The sequence below is a fragment of the Tiliqua scincoides genome, chromosome 9, assembly GCF_035046505.1.
Source record: "Tiliqua scincoides isolate rTilSci1 chromosome 9, rTilSci1.hap2, whole genome shotgun sequence".
NCBI classification, from domain to species: Eukaryota; Metazoa; Chordata; class Lepidosauria; order Squamata; family Scincidae; genus Tiliqua; species Tiliqua scincoides.
Genome location: NC_089829.1, coordinates 37,801,721 through 37,817,335, shown reverse-complemented (window position 1 = coordinate 37,817,335; position 15,615 = coordinate 37,801,721). Strand labels below are relative to the sequence as shown.

General features: G+C 47.9%; 1 protein-coding gene across 1 annotated transcript in view; it reads left to right on the top strand.

Moving 5' to 3' along the window:
* The first annotated feature begins 14,465 nt into the window (after nt 1-14,465).
* GAN (gigaxonin) overlaps nt 14,466-15,615 on the top strand; it is a 39,471-nt gene continuing 38,321 nt past the window's right edge. Inside the window, exon 1 of the mRNA XM_066637677.1 lies at nt 14,466-14,623. Within this exon, the coding sequence (XP_066493774.1) occupies nt 14,466-14,623 (158 nt within the window). The remainder of the gene's footprint in view (nt 14,624-15,615) is intronic.

Genomic DNA, 15,615 nt, shown 5'->3' with positions numbered 1-15,615 from the left:
GGGTACAAAACTTCTTTTGGGTCCCTTCCCAAAAGGGAAGGGGGCAAAAGAGAGTGGGGCGAGGTTGGTGATAGTTGGAATAGTCTTTGGAGCCCAGGTCTACTGGGCTTCCCATTGTGGAGCCCAGGTCTGCCTGCACGCTGTGTTAAAGAGTATCATGCTTTTTAACATCTACATGAAACCGCTGGGAGAGGTCATCCGGGGATTTGGAGTGGGTTGCCATCAGTATGCTGATGACACCCAGCTTTATCTCTCCTTTCCCCCTGATTCTGAGGAGGCAGTTGGGGTCCTGGATCGCTGTCTGGAGGCGGTTAGGGGCTGGATGTGGGAGAACAAGCTGAAATTAAATCCGGATAAGACAGAGGTGCTCTTGGTTCGGAAATCCACAGCTCGGGTACTGGACTATCGTCCTGCTCTGAATGGGGTTGCACTCCCTCTGAAGGAGCAGGTCCGCAGCTTGGGGGTTCTCCTGGATACACAGCTGCACCTGGAGTCCCAGGTGGCGGCGGTGGCCAGGGGAGCCTTTGCTCAGCTTCGGCTGATTCGCCAGCTGCGACTGTACCTGAGCTGCGCGGACCTGGCCACAGCAACCCATGCCCTAGTGACATCTAAATTAGATTACTGCAATGCACTCTACGTGGGGCTGCCTTTGAAGACGGTCTGGAAATTACAATTAGTACAGAACGCGGCTGCTTGTGTGGTGGCTGGAGCACGTCGGTTTGACTCTGTTGAGTAATTGCTTCGGCGGCTACACTGGCTGCCGGTTCTGTTCTGGGCCCAATTCAAGGTGCTAGTTTTGACTTTTAAAGCCCTTTACAGCTCGGGTCCGGGGTATTTGAGGGACCTCCTCCTTCCTTACAATCCTGCCCGGGCTCTTAGATCATCTGGGGGGGCCCTTTTGACTGTGCAGCCACCAAGAAATGTGAGAGGGGCAGCGGCCAGGAAGAGGGCCTTCTCGGTGGTGGCCCCCAAACTTTGGAATACCCTCCCCTTAGAATTGAGAACTGCTCCCTCTTTGCTAACATTTTGGTGTGGACTGAAGACCTTTTTATTTCAAAAAGCTTTTAATTGTTGACAGGCTGGCTGGCTTTCTTGGCTTTCTTGCTTTTTTATATGAGAATCCACAGGGTTTGTTTTTAGATTTTTAATTATTTGTAAATTGTTTTAATTATTGTTTTTAATGTTGTATTTTTAATTGCTGTAAGCCGCCTTGTGTGCCCTTTGGGCATAAAGGCAGGATATAAATTAATAATAATAATAATAATAATAAATGTGCATTCCTTGGCCCAGTACATATGGTTTGCAGCAGCAGCTGTGACTGAGCACCTGTGGTAGTACCTTCAGCATCCTGTGCAGGCAGCGAGTCTGCATGAGATTGGAAAATGTAAGATCCCAGGAAATTTCTGGGCCCTCTCTTTTGGCTCCTGGGCCTTCTTTTTGACCCTGGGCCCAGGTACAAATTACCCCCTGAATCCCCCTCTCATAGGCCTTGCTTTCCACAACTACAACATCTCCAATAGGTGGCTGTCTGGTTAAAGATCTCTGAGAGTCTACCACCTTCCAAGACAGTCTATTCCATTGCTAAACAGTTTGTACTGTCAGAAAATTTTTTCCTAATATTTAATAGAAAACTCATTTGTCCTACCAAAGAATGAGCCCCTGGAGTAACCAAGAATGCATCTGCTTCCTGCTCATAGAAAACTAGGATATCAGGGAAAAGTGGGCTCAGTATAGCCATCTCCTGAATGTGCTGGCTTGGTTTGGGCAGAGAGAGTTTTTACAAGGAAGCAGCAGGCGTGTTGCTCATGCTTGTTCGCTACTTGAGCAAGAGTGTTTACAATGTGAGGTTCAATGTGACTCACACTTGCAAATGTTTTACGTAGCCTTCATAGAATGGGTTGTGAAGGCTTCGTGAAATCGCAAAAATGCTATGTAACTTGGGCTTGCCAGAAATTCTGCCTCTGTTAGCCTGTGATCTGTGTCAACGAGTTACCCAGGTCCTTCATCTCTCTAACCAAACCAAAGTGCTAAATGCAATAACTCAAATACTTTTGTTTAGGTAGGTAGAGCCTCTATGATTGTGACTCATTCCCTGGCTGTTTCAAAAAAGGAAGGCAAAGGTTTGTCCTCTCTCTTAAATGGAAGAGCTGTCAAAAGTCATTTTAAATTCAGTATGGTTTTATATTTTGATTTTATTTAAAAAGAGCAGCCCACCATCAAATTCTTCAGCTGTCTTTGTTTTATTGGCCTTTACATCTGGGATGTACATAGTGCTTTGTCATTTTCAGCAGGTGGGCTGATTCTCTTGCTTCCGTTCAGACACTGTTTGTCTGTTTAATTTAAAAGAAAAGATGCTTTCTCTTCCATCACCGAAAGGGCATTTCGAACAACTTGGAACAGTCACTATAAACAGCAGCAACAACAAACAGCACAATATAAAGACTGGCATGAAAGCAAAAAAAAGAAAATTCATTTGCAAACAGCACCCAGAGAAACGTGCTCAAACAGTGGATTTCACCTGCCATCTGAATGCATGCAAGGACATGGCTAGCTGGCTTTCCCCAGACACAGAATTCCAAAGTCTACATGCTACTGTTGGAAAGGCCCACTTGCACACACTCCCACCTTTTGCATCCCACAGAGTGAAGACACACGAGTGATGACCCACCACCACCGCCGCCTCCTCCTCCTCCTCACACTCTTTCTTGATGGACTTCAAAACCAGCCACCTCCATTGGGGGGGGGGGGATGATGGGAAAGATCTTTCACATGCCCAGTGGCATAGCTCGAGGGGGTGCAAAGCACTAAGTTTTGCAGGAGCCTTACCACAGCAGGCAGGGGACCCCTTCCCTTCCCTTTGGAGCCATTCCAGGTGGTGGGAGCAAAACAGAGGCATACACCTGGCTCCAAAGGGGAAGTGGAAGAGCCCCTTGCATGCTGCAGTAAGGCTCCCCGCAAAACTTAGTGCTTTGCACCCCCACTGTCTATCCCACTGGGCATGGGAAAGATCTTTCCCATAATTCTCCCCCCCCCTGGTTTTGAAGTGCATCAAGAAAGGATGTAAGGAGGTGGTGACAAGCATGAGGGAGCTGCACACACATTAGTGTGCCCCCCAAAAGACATAGAGGGAGGTGGAATTGGGCTGCCTCAGGCAGTGATTGAACTTCAGCCAACCCTGGTTCAGCTCCACCTAGGTTTTAAGGAATACCTTTTGATTCAGTGCTATCATAGCAGGTAAGACTTGAAAATCACCATCATGTGCATCGGCTTGGTACACTGTGCTCAGTTTGTTTTGACTAACTGCCGAAAGCACGGGCTAGCTTTGCTTACAAGAACTCAAGGAGGAAAACCGAAACCCCAGATATGTTTAACACCAACCAGCATGTTTGTTTTGGATTGTTAACAGCTGGGGAGCAAGTCATAAAACCCTTAAGTATACCAAGGGTCACCTTGTAAAAGTGTGTTCATGGCAAAGTAGGCAAACAAACATTTCTCTGACATGAGCTGAAAATTCAACAAACCTAAGGGACACCCTGAATCACAGGTTGAGCTTGTTTCTGTTGGCTCTTGTTCTTAAAGTCATTTCCAAAGAGTACTGAGCGCTTTGTTTCAGTGGCTGGGGCAATTAAGAGACAGCATCCTATCTACTTATGATAGAGATTAAAATTTCATTAAGATTTCAAGCACGTGAAGTCACCAAAAACTTCGGCTGTGTAGGCGGCTGTGTTGGGCCAGTAGGAAGAAAAATCCAAGCAGAAATATTAGCATATAATATGGCAACTGCTAGGATCAATGAAAAAAGTCCCAAAGTAAGTGTGATTTTTTTTTTAAATCTAGGGTGGAAGTTAAAGTGCTGGGGAAGGGAAATGGACAGGAAAACAGACACTGCAGGACATGACGAAGGTGTGTAATTTGTAAAAAGAGAAGGTGTTCTGTGAACTGAAATTGCTTGGCTTGGCAGGCTCAAGACCTGACTCTGGAGGCAGCACATCAAATGCTGCCCCTCGCACAACCAGAAGGCACCAATTGCTGTCGCTCCTCTTCTGTGGATTTGATAAGGAAAAGGGAAATAGAGCAGAAGAGGAAGTATGGAAAGAAAATGGGCTAGAGTGTCTTTCATAAGAACATAAGAACAGCCCCACTGCATCAGGCCATAGGCCCATCTAGTCCGGCTTCCTGTATCTCACAGCAGCACACCAAATGCCCCAGGGAGCACACCAGATAACAAGAGAGGGAGGGCATCCTGGGAATTGTAGTTAAGAACATAAGAACAGCCCCACTGGATCAGGCCATAGGCCCATCTAGTCCGGCTTCCTGTATCTCACAGCAGCCCACCAAATGCCCCAGGGAGCACACCAGATAACAAGAGAGGGAGGGCATCCTGGGAATTGTAGTTAAGAACATAACAGCCCCACTGCATCAGGCCATAGGCCCATCTAGTCCGGCTTCCTGTATCTCACAGCAGCCCACCAAATGCCCCAGGGAGTACACCAGATAACAAGAGAGGGAGGGCATCCTGGTGCACTCCCTTTTCTGACCTGTGCCTCACCCTCCTGCTCTGCCTGCCAGCTGGGCTGTGAGGACTGCTTCCCATCCCCTTAGAAAGGCCTGTTTGCCTATGTGTTTTGAGATTCTATATTTGATGAGGCATTCCACCATCTTACCCAGTATAGATGTTAAGCTCACCAGCCTATAGTTTCCCGGGTCCCCCCTCTTTCCCTTTTTAAAGATACGCTTGACATTTGCTATCTCCAATCTGGCACCGTGGCCATTTTGAGGGACAAGTTGCACATTTTAGTCAAGAGATCAGCAACTTCATTCTTCAGTTCCTTAATAACTCTAGGGTGGAGGCCATCAGGGCCCAGTGACTTATTGATCTTTCATTTATCAATGAGGTCTGAAACATCTTCTCTTTTAACCTCTATCTGACTTAATTCCTTGGTCAGGAGGGGCCATTCGGGCAGTGGTATCTTCCTCTGGGCCTCTGTTACTGTTGTTTTAAGCAGCCTCCGTGCACTCTGGAGAGATTGGACTCTTTTTACCCTCCCTTTCAACCTCCTTCTAACCAGCCTCCTCATTTGAGGGAAGTCCGCTTGTCGGAAGTCAAGGGTTTTTGTGAGAAATTTGCCCGGTATTCTTCCCCCAACCTGCATGTCAAAACGGATCACAGCATGATCACTGTTCCCCAACGGCTCAGTAACATTTACATCTCTAACCAGGTCCTGACTATCGCACAATATTAAATCCAGAGTCACCTGTCCTCTGGTGGGCTCCATGACTAGCTACTCTAAGGCACAGTCATTTAACATGTCAAGAAATCTGGTCTCCTTTTTGTGACCAGAACACAAATTGACACAGTCTATATGAGAATAATTGAAGTCCCCCATGATTACAACCCTGTCCCTCCTTGTCACCTCCCTGATCTGTATCCTCATTTCAAGGTCCCCTTCCTCTTTCAGTTCTAGTCCACCTCTGAGCAAAATGAAGATCTGAACTCAAATCTTACAGTTCTGAGTTCAACATCCACTCAGATCTCAGGAGAGCAGATCTTTTTGATTACCTTCTTGGCAAACATGTGCAATTCAAAAGCCCTGATCAACACAAGCTGATCTAATGCAATGCACCCATTAAGCGGAATGATTGTCATTGTGGCTATTTCTTGGGTGCGAACCAATTTAATGATGCAAACAGTCTGATTCCTGCAAAACCCTCTTTCCTTCTGAAGCTCTGACCTGGTTAATTTGAATCAGTTTCCACTGGGGGTGAAATCAAAACTTCAAAGGAATTGAAATTAAACTGGTTAAACAAAAGTTTCAGATGGCAAGAGGATGTTATCAGAATCCAACTGTTTACATCACTGAAAATGCCTGTGGATATTTCGTTGCTGCCATGCCAATTCAGTAGCTCATTCCTTGACTTCAGTGACGCAGGATCAGACCTTGAGCTCTCCAGCTAAGCATGCAGTGAAAACTACTGAAATCAATACAGCCACTTATGGAGTTGCATCACCAATATAATGCAAGGCATGTCACGCGGAGGACTGCAACCTGGGCAAGGCTGTCAACACACCACCCCTTGTGAGTAGACAATATAAAAAGGTGGGGCATGTTTTTGTGGAGCAGGAGATGGCTGACTAACTTCCCTGCTAATGTGATTGGCTCAACCCCGAAAACTACACCATGGCAATGATGATGCTGAAATCAACAGCACTCCATTTAGTTGGTTGGACTAACTAAAGCTTGCCACTCATTAATTTTATTTGCATGAATAAAAGAGAAAGCCTTGATTTCCCCTTCTGATTGAAACAAGAGTACTTGTCACCGAGGGCAGTTTCACAAATGTCCTACGCAGAAATTGTCAGAGACTGAAAATACAAAATGAAACACACAGCACAAGCCTATGCAGGTTTACTCAAAAACAAATCCCATTGTACTCAATGGAGCTTGCTCCCAGGAAATCACGCATCTGTTTGCAGCCACAAACACCTTCTCATGTGGAAATGTGATAATCAGCATTTATTATGAATCCTGTGGTATCCCAAGATGTATAATTCAACAAGATAAAACATTTATTCTGTGCTCCTTTGGTGACACTGCATGTTTCCCCCTGCAGCAGTGATTTTCAACCTTTTTTGTTTCATGGCACACCAGCAAGGTACTAAAATGATCAAGGCACACCATCAGTTTCTGACAATTGACAAGGCACACCAAGCTGTTGATGAGGGGGCTCACATCCCCCAATGGCTCTACTAATAAATGAACCTCGCCCAAACTCCTGAGGCACACCGGTAGAGCATCCGCAGCACACCAGTGTGCCACGTCACAGTGGCTGAAAATGGCTGCCCTACAGAGACCTTGTGTACAAATTATGTGCAAAGTGGTCTTTATTTAGTGATGAGATTCAGCTCCTGCCCAAGTATTTCACCCCTAGTTTCTCATTAGCTGGACCTAACAGAGGTCAAATTCAGATGAGGGAAAATCCTTCTGTGGATAGGGACACATGGAAAACATAAGATCTGTTTTGTTGTAACCACATTGCACTTTTCTGCAGTGATTCATATCAGCACAGCAGGTTAAAAATGGACAGCTATTAAAGTTTGGCATGGTTGTTATTTGGTTCTGCAACAAAGAAAACATTGGATAACATTGTTTTTAAAGGCGCAACAAAGTTCATGTGAATCACCCTCAGAACCTGTCAACACTGTTATACCACATCAGATGCTCCTTCCTCTTTCTTCCATCTATAGGTCATTTAGAGTGGAAGATTTTACAGGACCTGAATCAAGCCAGGCTGTTGAAAAAGAGTTGTGAGAAAATATGGCCAACACTTTAGACTTCTCTAGAAGTGTTTTCAATAACCCTACAATTGGTGCAGAATCTCTTGGATCCCCTGGACCAGATGCATGCGTTCAAAAGCAAAAAAAGCAAAAGTAAAGTAAAGCAAGTTCAGGATTCAAACCATTTACCCCAGGAGCTACACTCCTACAGAGATGAAACAGATTACAAGCACAGGAAGTGCACGTGAGCTCTGTCACAGTTCCTGAATATAATTTTATGGTTCATGCAATCCAAGTTCTGCACACTATGGACAAGTGTTGACTAGAAGCCAGAAAACTGAAGGTAATCCAACAACAATATTGTATGCAAATCTGTGGAAAGTATAAATGTTACTGAGCAAGAAAGAAGTTTAACTAAATACTCTTAAAACCATCTTTGTCAAATCCTGATGGGGATTCTGGGCACCTTTCTTTCTTCTCTTTATCCTTGCGCCTTCTCCAGAGCTCATACTCTCCTAAAGCAGTGATTTGCAACCTTTTTCATCTTATGGCATGCTGACAAGGCACTAAAATTGTCAAAACCACCAGGTTTTTGACAACTGACAAGGCACACCATGCTGCCAGTGGGGAGCTCACATTCCCTATTGGCCCTACTAATAAATGACCTTCCCCCAAATTCCTGTGGCACACCTGTGGACCACTCACAGCACATCAGTGTGCCACAGCACAGTGGCTGAAAATGGCTGTCCTAAAGCAATGATCTTCAACATGAGCTCCACCTAGCCCTATCACAGATGGTATGAGCAACTGAACACTTTTTCTCCTTGATAAAGGTTTTTTTTTTTTAAAAGGAAAAAAGAGGTGGAGGAGGAGGGAGGATACATATGGCATCAGAATTAAAAGTAGGTCCTACGTTATTTCAAGTTCAAAATGGATTCAAGGTCTGCAAAGGTTGGACAGCACTATGCAGCAGGATGTAGCCCCTCCCACCCATTTTCCCTGGAGGGCAAAGGGGGAAAGGATGGAGCCATTTCCTGTTGTTTCACCAGTTGGCTTTCAAATTGCAGGACCTAGGTCTGACCTACCTGGTTCTGGCCATTATGTCATCTGCTGTCCTTGCTGATCTAGATGAACTATTTAAGGAAGTCAGGTCATTGTTGACAGGCTGAAGAGAAAAACCAGGAGCACCCATGTTCTTGCCCCACACCATGCTCATTACAGGTGACAGCAGAAGCAAACAAATTACCTATCTCAGCCTAATTGAGACAAGGTCAGTCAATTATGGCTTTGGAGTTGCATGTATTCAAAGCACAATTCCCTTAGTGATGAAATTCCCAGAGCAGCGGTCATGAAAGACGGGATGCAAGGGCCTTCTTCCAGATTTTTCCTTCTTACAGCACATTCTCAAAATGGGAGGTGATAGCCCTTTGCAGCTTGGTTCATTTCATAGCTCTTTGACTCCTCAAGGATCCAAGTAGTGGCACAGCTAGAGGGGGGGGGGTGCAAAACACTAAGTTTTGCAGGGAGCCTCACCGTGATGTTAAAGTGACCTCTTCCCTTGGGAGCTATTCCAGGCAGTGAGAGCAAAATGGAGGCATGTGCTTGGCTCTGAAGGGGAGGCAAAAGGTTCCCTTGCACACCATGGTGAGGTTCCCTGCAAAACTTAGTGCTTTGCACTCGCTCTAGCTATGCCACTGGATCAAAATACAATACAGAACCAAAAGCGGATGTGATCATGTTTACTGTGTATATATTTATGATCAAATTTACTGTGTGTATGAACTGTTTGGTTTGTATAGGAGGAGATTTAATGCTCAATCTTATCCCCTGCCATGTTATTGCATGTAGCTGTGCCCACAGAGTCTGTGCTGCATGCTATGGGGAAGGGAGGAGACAGCATGCAGGAGGTAATATATTTACTTTTGTTCCCTGCAAGATGAGAGGACCCAATGTTCATTACCTATCCCCTAGAGGTGCCCAATCACCTATAGGTCTCCTCAGATCTATGTCAGCTATATAGCTGATGCGAGTCCAAGGAGAGCCAGGGGCCGGGGTGGGCAGAAAAATGGGGGATAAGATCCAGTATGCCACTGGATACACCCCCTCTCTGATACCTCTGTGGTTCAACCCCCAGCACTACTCCTGCTCCATTCTCGCAGACTTCTCCCACCACCAACTTATCATCACCTGCGGAGAGTCCCGGGGCCACTGCCGTGCATGCTGCACCTCCTGTGTTTCCAGCAGCAGCCCAGCAATGCACAACAGCAGCCTGGTTTTCTTGCCGCCATAAAACCTGTGTTGCCAAAACACTAGTTCTGAGACCATAAGGTCCCAGTAGGTTTGGGGCCTCAGAAAGCCAATTGTGTCCTTTATGGTGGAATCAAGAGAATAACAATTTGATGGTTGTCACAGTGTTGTGGGGCTTGCCGGAATCCCATAATACTGCCACCTATGGCAAACCATCAGGTGGCAAATGGGAGGACACAATGAGGGCCAATGCATTATGCCCAGTGAGGAAGGGGGGTGAACAGCTACTGATAGACGGTATGACTGTTAGTTATGTTATCAGTAGAAGTTTAATAGGGATGCTCACCTGAAGCGTAAATAGCATTTTTCCATCTGTGTCTGTATGTCCAAGCAAGTTAGAGGGAAAAAAATGGTTGCGTTTTAAAATTCAAGCCGCTTGGCTGGGACTTGGCAGCATGAAAAGATGTTCTTGCACAACAGAACATTCTGATAAGACTATGCAGGCACAATCAATAGGCCTTTGTTCTCAAAGAAAAGAAAAAAAAGAGGTTTGTGGTTTTAAAATCTGTCTGTTTTGCTTTTTAACACACAGGATCATTGCTTCAAGCTAAAAAACCTTATATATGCATGTAGGTAGGTAGCTATATAAAATTTTCATAGCAATATTATAGAAGAACACTAGTCAACTTATTTTTCAGCATTTTAACCCAGTTTTGGTGCCTAAACAAGTGTAACTAACATATAACATTCTCCTAAGTGAGTTTTATTTGCCTAACTGCATTAAAAGGGTTTAAGCAGCCATTTCCGGTTCACATCAAAGCCATTTCCGGTTCACATCAAAGGTCAGGTTCCCGAGAAAAAGCATATGGCAGCAGTTTTTTTTTTAGCTGAGCCCACAAATTTTTTTCCCAAGTAAGTTGCATTTCAAGGGTACTTTGGCTACATAGAGTGGGAAAAAGAAAGTTATCAAGATGGTCAAGAGATAAGGTCAGTTTTGAGCAAAAGGGACGTTACAGTACCACCTACTGGTTGTTCAAAATCTGTAAATTGTATATGTGGAATGTAAATTGCAAAACTGGTGACTTGAAACTCACCAATCACATGGCTAACGCTATCTCCAGCCAATGAGAAATGTACGTGTCTCAAAGAGGGAACTCGAAATTGTAATAAAAGTGAGGGATTCAGACTGGGAAAACTCTCTTTTTTTCTTCACTTCACTTCTTTTCACGTTCTGACTCTCACATTCACTCTCAACGCTTGGAAAAGAATCCCTTGAGATGCTGGTTGCGGGAATATGGAATAAAGGCTTGGAAATGATCACCACTCTTGCCTAGTGAGTTTGCTTTTGAACCTTGCAACATCTGGGAACACCCTGCAACACTACCAGGCTGCAGTGGCAACTGTGGTGCTGCCCCAGGTCCCTGGTAGTATTGGCTCAGTTGGCACAAGTGGCAGGGTATCGTGAGAGAGGAGGAACCCTTCCACTCACACACGGCCTTTCATGCCTTGTTTAGAGGCAAGAGACAAGAAGCTGAAAACAATCAGAGACTGATGGCAGAGCACCAGAATGACACAATGAAAGGTACTTGGAGGACCTCCTGTTTTTGCTGTCTCAGGCAGGCAGCATAAAGAGGAAGCGTATCAGGCCTCTAACAGACTTTCCACTGGAAGGCCGTGACTGGTGCAGGCCTGTCCTAGGCTGTGTAGAAGTCCTGATGCCATGAGCCAAAAGCAAGAATCAAGTGCTCCTCTCCTCATCTACTTGCACCCAGTTTCCTCGGACTGGCATTCCACACATCCCAGCTATATTGCCCTTGGCCAAGGCCAACGTTTCCAGTTTGTCCACATCATCAAAGCGAGAAGGTCTAGATGTAAATTTAGGACCTTAGTTGAGATTTAATTACCACAGACTAAACACTGACTTCCAGTGCCTTGGGTGAAATGCAGAAAGTATGTCACAGTGTCAATTACCTTTATTAAACATCAGTTTTCTAAATGCTACTTATTTTCCATTTTGTTGGGTAGGCTGACTTTCATGTGGGGCTGTGGAAGCTATCAGGAAATAGAGTGGAATTACCATTTCACACATAAACTAATGAAGTACACATCCTCTTCACTTCCTTCAACACATATGAAATGATGATTTTTTTAAAAAGTATGTCATCAACATTATCTATATAACTCAGTTTTAACTGGATTTTTGGGGACAAAGAAAGGCTCCAGATGGGGGGGGGGAGGAAGAGAGACAGCTCAATCCTGAGAACACTCCTGTTGCAATCCTGCAACAATCCTGTTGCAGCGCCAAATATGGCTGCTGTTGCATCCTGCGTGCTCCAGGCAGCCACTGCCAGCTCCTTGGGAGAAGGGGGCTTCAAAAGTCAGCAGTGAATCAAGAGCTCAACATGGAGGCTCTGCTCCACCGGTCCCGCCTCCCTCCCTCCCCACTCCCTCACCCTGGAATGCCTGCCCCCCTCTGCCCACCTCCCTCTCCCTGGAATGCCTGCTCCCTGCCCTCTCCCCACCCTATGCCTGCCTCCCCCCTCCCCAGAACACCTCCTCCCGGGCTCCCCCCATGCCTCCGCTTCCCTCCTTGCTGCTTGATGGTCCGGGCAACCACCGAGTGGTGGCCGCCCAGTGTCCGCCTGGTGGCTGCCCCTTGGTAGCCCAGCACCAGTGGCCGTCTGGTGGTAGCCCAGCACTGGCCAGCGCTGGGCTACCACTGGCGCTCACCTGGCAGTAGGGCCTACAAATGTGCCTTATGGCACATTTGCAACAGTGTGTGCTGGTGGTAAGCCGGTGTACACTGTTCAGGATTGGACCCAGAGTCTATTCCACCATGGTTCCTCTTTGTCTCTATCTAGATTGCAAACTTCTTGGGGCAGGAGCCAGTCTTCCCCTTCCCTGCAAAGTTCCATGGACGTGTGTGAGCTAATGAGGAGGGTGTAGTGGTTCTGGTGTTGGACTTAGACTTGGAAGATCCAGGTTCAATCTCCGTTCAGCCACAAAGTTCCTGGGTGACCTTGGACCATTCATTGTCTCTTAGCCTAACCTACTTCAGAGAGCTGTAGTGAAGACAAAAAGAAGGAAGGAACTATGTACGAGTACACCACCCTGCTGACCTCTTTGGAGGAAGGGTGGTATACGAGTGGTATATATCGTAAGGGTGGTATATATCGTAAAAAGGTGAAAAATAAATAATGACACACACATTTTGCTGTCTTAAAAGTTAGGGCAACATATGGGTATATTTGGGGTGCTGATTTTAAAAATGGCTTCAGTTTTGCCCTGTTGTTTCGGAGATGATGCATAGCCTTGTTAGTGAATGGCTCAAGAAAGCCTCCTTATGGAATGGTTCTTCCTTGTGAGATAGCATGGCGTAGGCCTCACCATTCATCAACAAGCGGTGGCATAGCTGGAGGGGGTGGAGCACCCAGTCTGGCAGGGAGCCTCAGTGTGGTGGGCAAGCGGCCCCTCCCTTCAGAGCCATTCCTGGAGGGGGAAGTAAAATGGAGCCATACAGGGCAATGGCTCCGAAGGGAGGGGACGCTTGCCCGCCTTGCTGAGGCTCCCCACCAGACTGGGTGCTCCGCCCCCCCTCCAGCTACGCCACTGCCAAAAAGGCTATGCCACATCTCCAGCACTAGATGCAACAGGGCAAAACTGATGCCATTTTTGGAATCCGCACCCCATAGCCAGGGAGACAGACCAGGGACAGACTGCACTTGCTCCCAGTGTGGAAGGGATTGTCACTCCCGAATCGGCCTTTTCTGCCACACTAGACGCTGTTCCAGAACCACCATTCAGAGTGCGATACCAGAGTCTTTCGAGACTGAAGGTTGCCAACATACCCCATAGAAAACCACCATAAATTTTGGAAAGGTTTTTCTGACCCTCAACTTTACAGCCCTGCGTGGTCAGTGTTATCACTGAATAACAGCACTGCAGAATCCTTTCAAGAATTATCCTATCAAGAATAATAATAATAATGCCCCACATGAAGCAGCCGTATGTTGATTCAAACATTTCTTTTCCTGGCGAGTGATTAGCCTGTGGAACTCCTTGCCACAGGAACTCCCTGCCTCAACTGCCCCCACCCACTATATGTGCAATATTTATTATTCTGGAGGGTGATTAGCCTGTGGAATTCCCTGCCACAGGAACCCCCTGCCTCAACTGCCCCCATCACACGTCCCTGATGGGGGGAAGTGAAAAAACCAGAACCCACGAGGACAACAAAGGCGCTGCTGCCGCTTTGCAGCCCAGTCCCATCCATGCTTTCCTGGGAGGAAGCCCCACTGACTCTAATGAGACTTACTTCTGAGTAGACATGCTGAGTAGATTGGGCTCTTAGAGCGCAAGCCTATGTCTGTCTACTCAGAAGTAAGTACCATTGTAGTCAATGGGGCTTACTCTTAGGTAAGTGCGCACAGGATCCCAGCCTTAGGCACGCAGAGAGCGCAAAACCGCCAGCTGGTGCTTCTCCTTGGGATGCAGGAGTGGGCGTGGCCAGGCGGGATGAGTAGCCCCTCAGGCCCCGCCCAGCACTCTAGCCCCGCCCAACTGGCGCTTCTCCTTGGGATAGAGGCGTGGGCGTGGCCAGGCGCGCTGAGCAACCTCTCAGGCCCCGCCCAGCACTCTAGCCCCGCCCAACGGGCGCTTCTTGGGATAGAGGGGTGGGCGGGGCCAGGCAGGGTGAGTAGCGTCAGGCCCCGCCCACTTCCCTGGCGGCGCCGTCGGCCGGCGAATGGGCGGCGCAAGGAGATGATGTCAAGGCTGGAGCGGCGGCAGCGAGACTCACTATGAGGGGAGCGGGCTGAGGCGCTGAGGGAGCGTGAGCGAGCGAGCGAGCGAGCGAGGAAGGGGGAGAGCGCGCGAGCAGCAGGCCCGGACGGCCTGCTTGGAGTGGAGGCAGCCTCTCTCAGCCCCGCAGCGGACCGGCGGCATGTCGGCGGTGTCGGACCCGCAGCACCCGGCGCGGCTCCTGCGGGCGCTGAGCTCCTTCCGGCAGGAGGGCCGCTTCTGCGACGCCCACCTGGTGCTGGAAGGCCACGAGATCCCCGTGCAGACCAACATCCTCGCCGCCGCCAGTCCCTACATCAGGTCAGCGGGGGCTGCTCACCGGGGCGCGGGCTCCTGAGCAGTTGCAGAGTGCCCCGCACAGGGGGCAGGCGGGGCTCCGGCTGGGCCGCCTGCACAGGTGGGAAAGGGGTGCCTTGAGCATGTGCGGAGCGCCCCTTGCACAGGGAGCGGCGCCAGAGGTCCAGCTGGGGGCACGTCCTCAGGGCGCCCGGGCAGGAAAGGGGTGCCTTGAGCATGTGCAGACTGCCCCCCTCCCCATGTGTATATGTGTGTGCTTTCATCTTTTTCATCAGGGCCTGGGACTACAGGAGGATTTTCTGGGAGGGAGTTGGGTGTCAGGTGCCCAAAGTGACGAAATGTCTTCAGCACATGTAGACCTCCCCCCAGTGTGACTGTGTGTTTCCATCTTCTACATCAGGGAGTAGGGCTCGAGGAGGATTTTCAGGGGGGTGGCACATGCTACAGCAGTGATTTTCAACCGCTATGCTGTGGCACATTGGTGTGCCACAAATGGTCTGCAGGTGTGCCCTGGGAGTTTGGGAAAGAGTTATTTCTTAGTAGGGTCATTGAGGGTTGTGAGCAGCAGCCTGGTATGCCTTGTGGCCTACCTTGACAATTTTAGCTCCTTGTCAGTGTGCTGTGAGATGGAAAAGGTTGAAAATACCTGTGCTAGAGGACCCCTGTGCTCTTTGTAATGGAGTTTCTTCAGCACATGCAGATCCCCTCACCCACAGTTCATGTGCATCCCTGCCTTATATGGGGATGGGGGGGTGTCTGGGGGAATCCTCCTGAGTGAGAATTTCCAGGTTGAAAGGATCTCTGTGTGTAGACCAGCGATTTTCAACCTTTTGAATCTCAGGACACGCTGACAAGGCACTAAAATTGTCAAGGCATGCTATCAGGTTTTTGATAATTGCTAAGGCACACCATGCTATCAGTGGGGGGCTCACATCCTCATTGGCCCTACTAATAAATGACCTTCCCCCTAGTTCCTGTGGCACACCTGCGGGTCA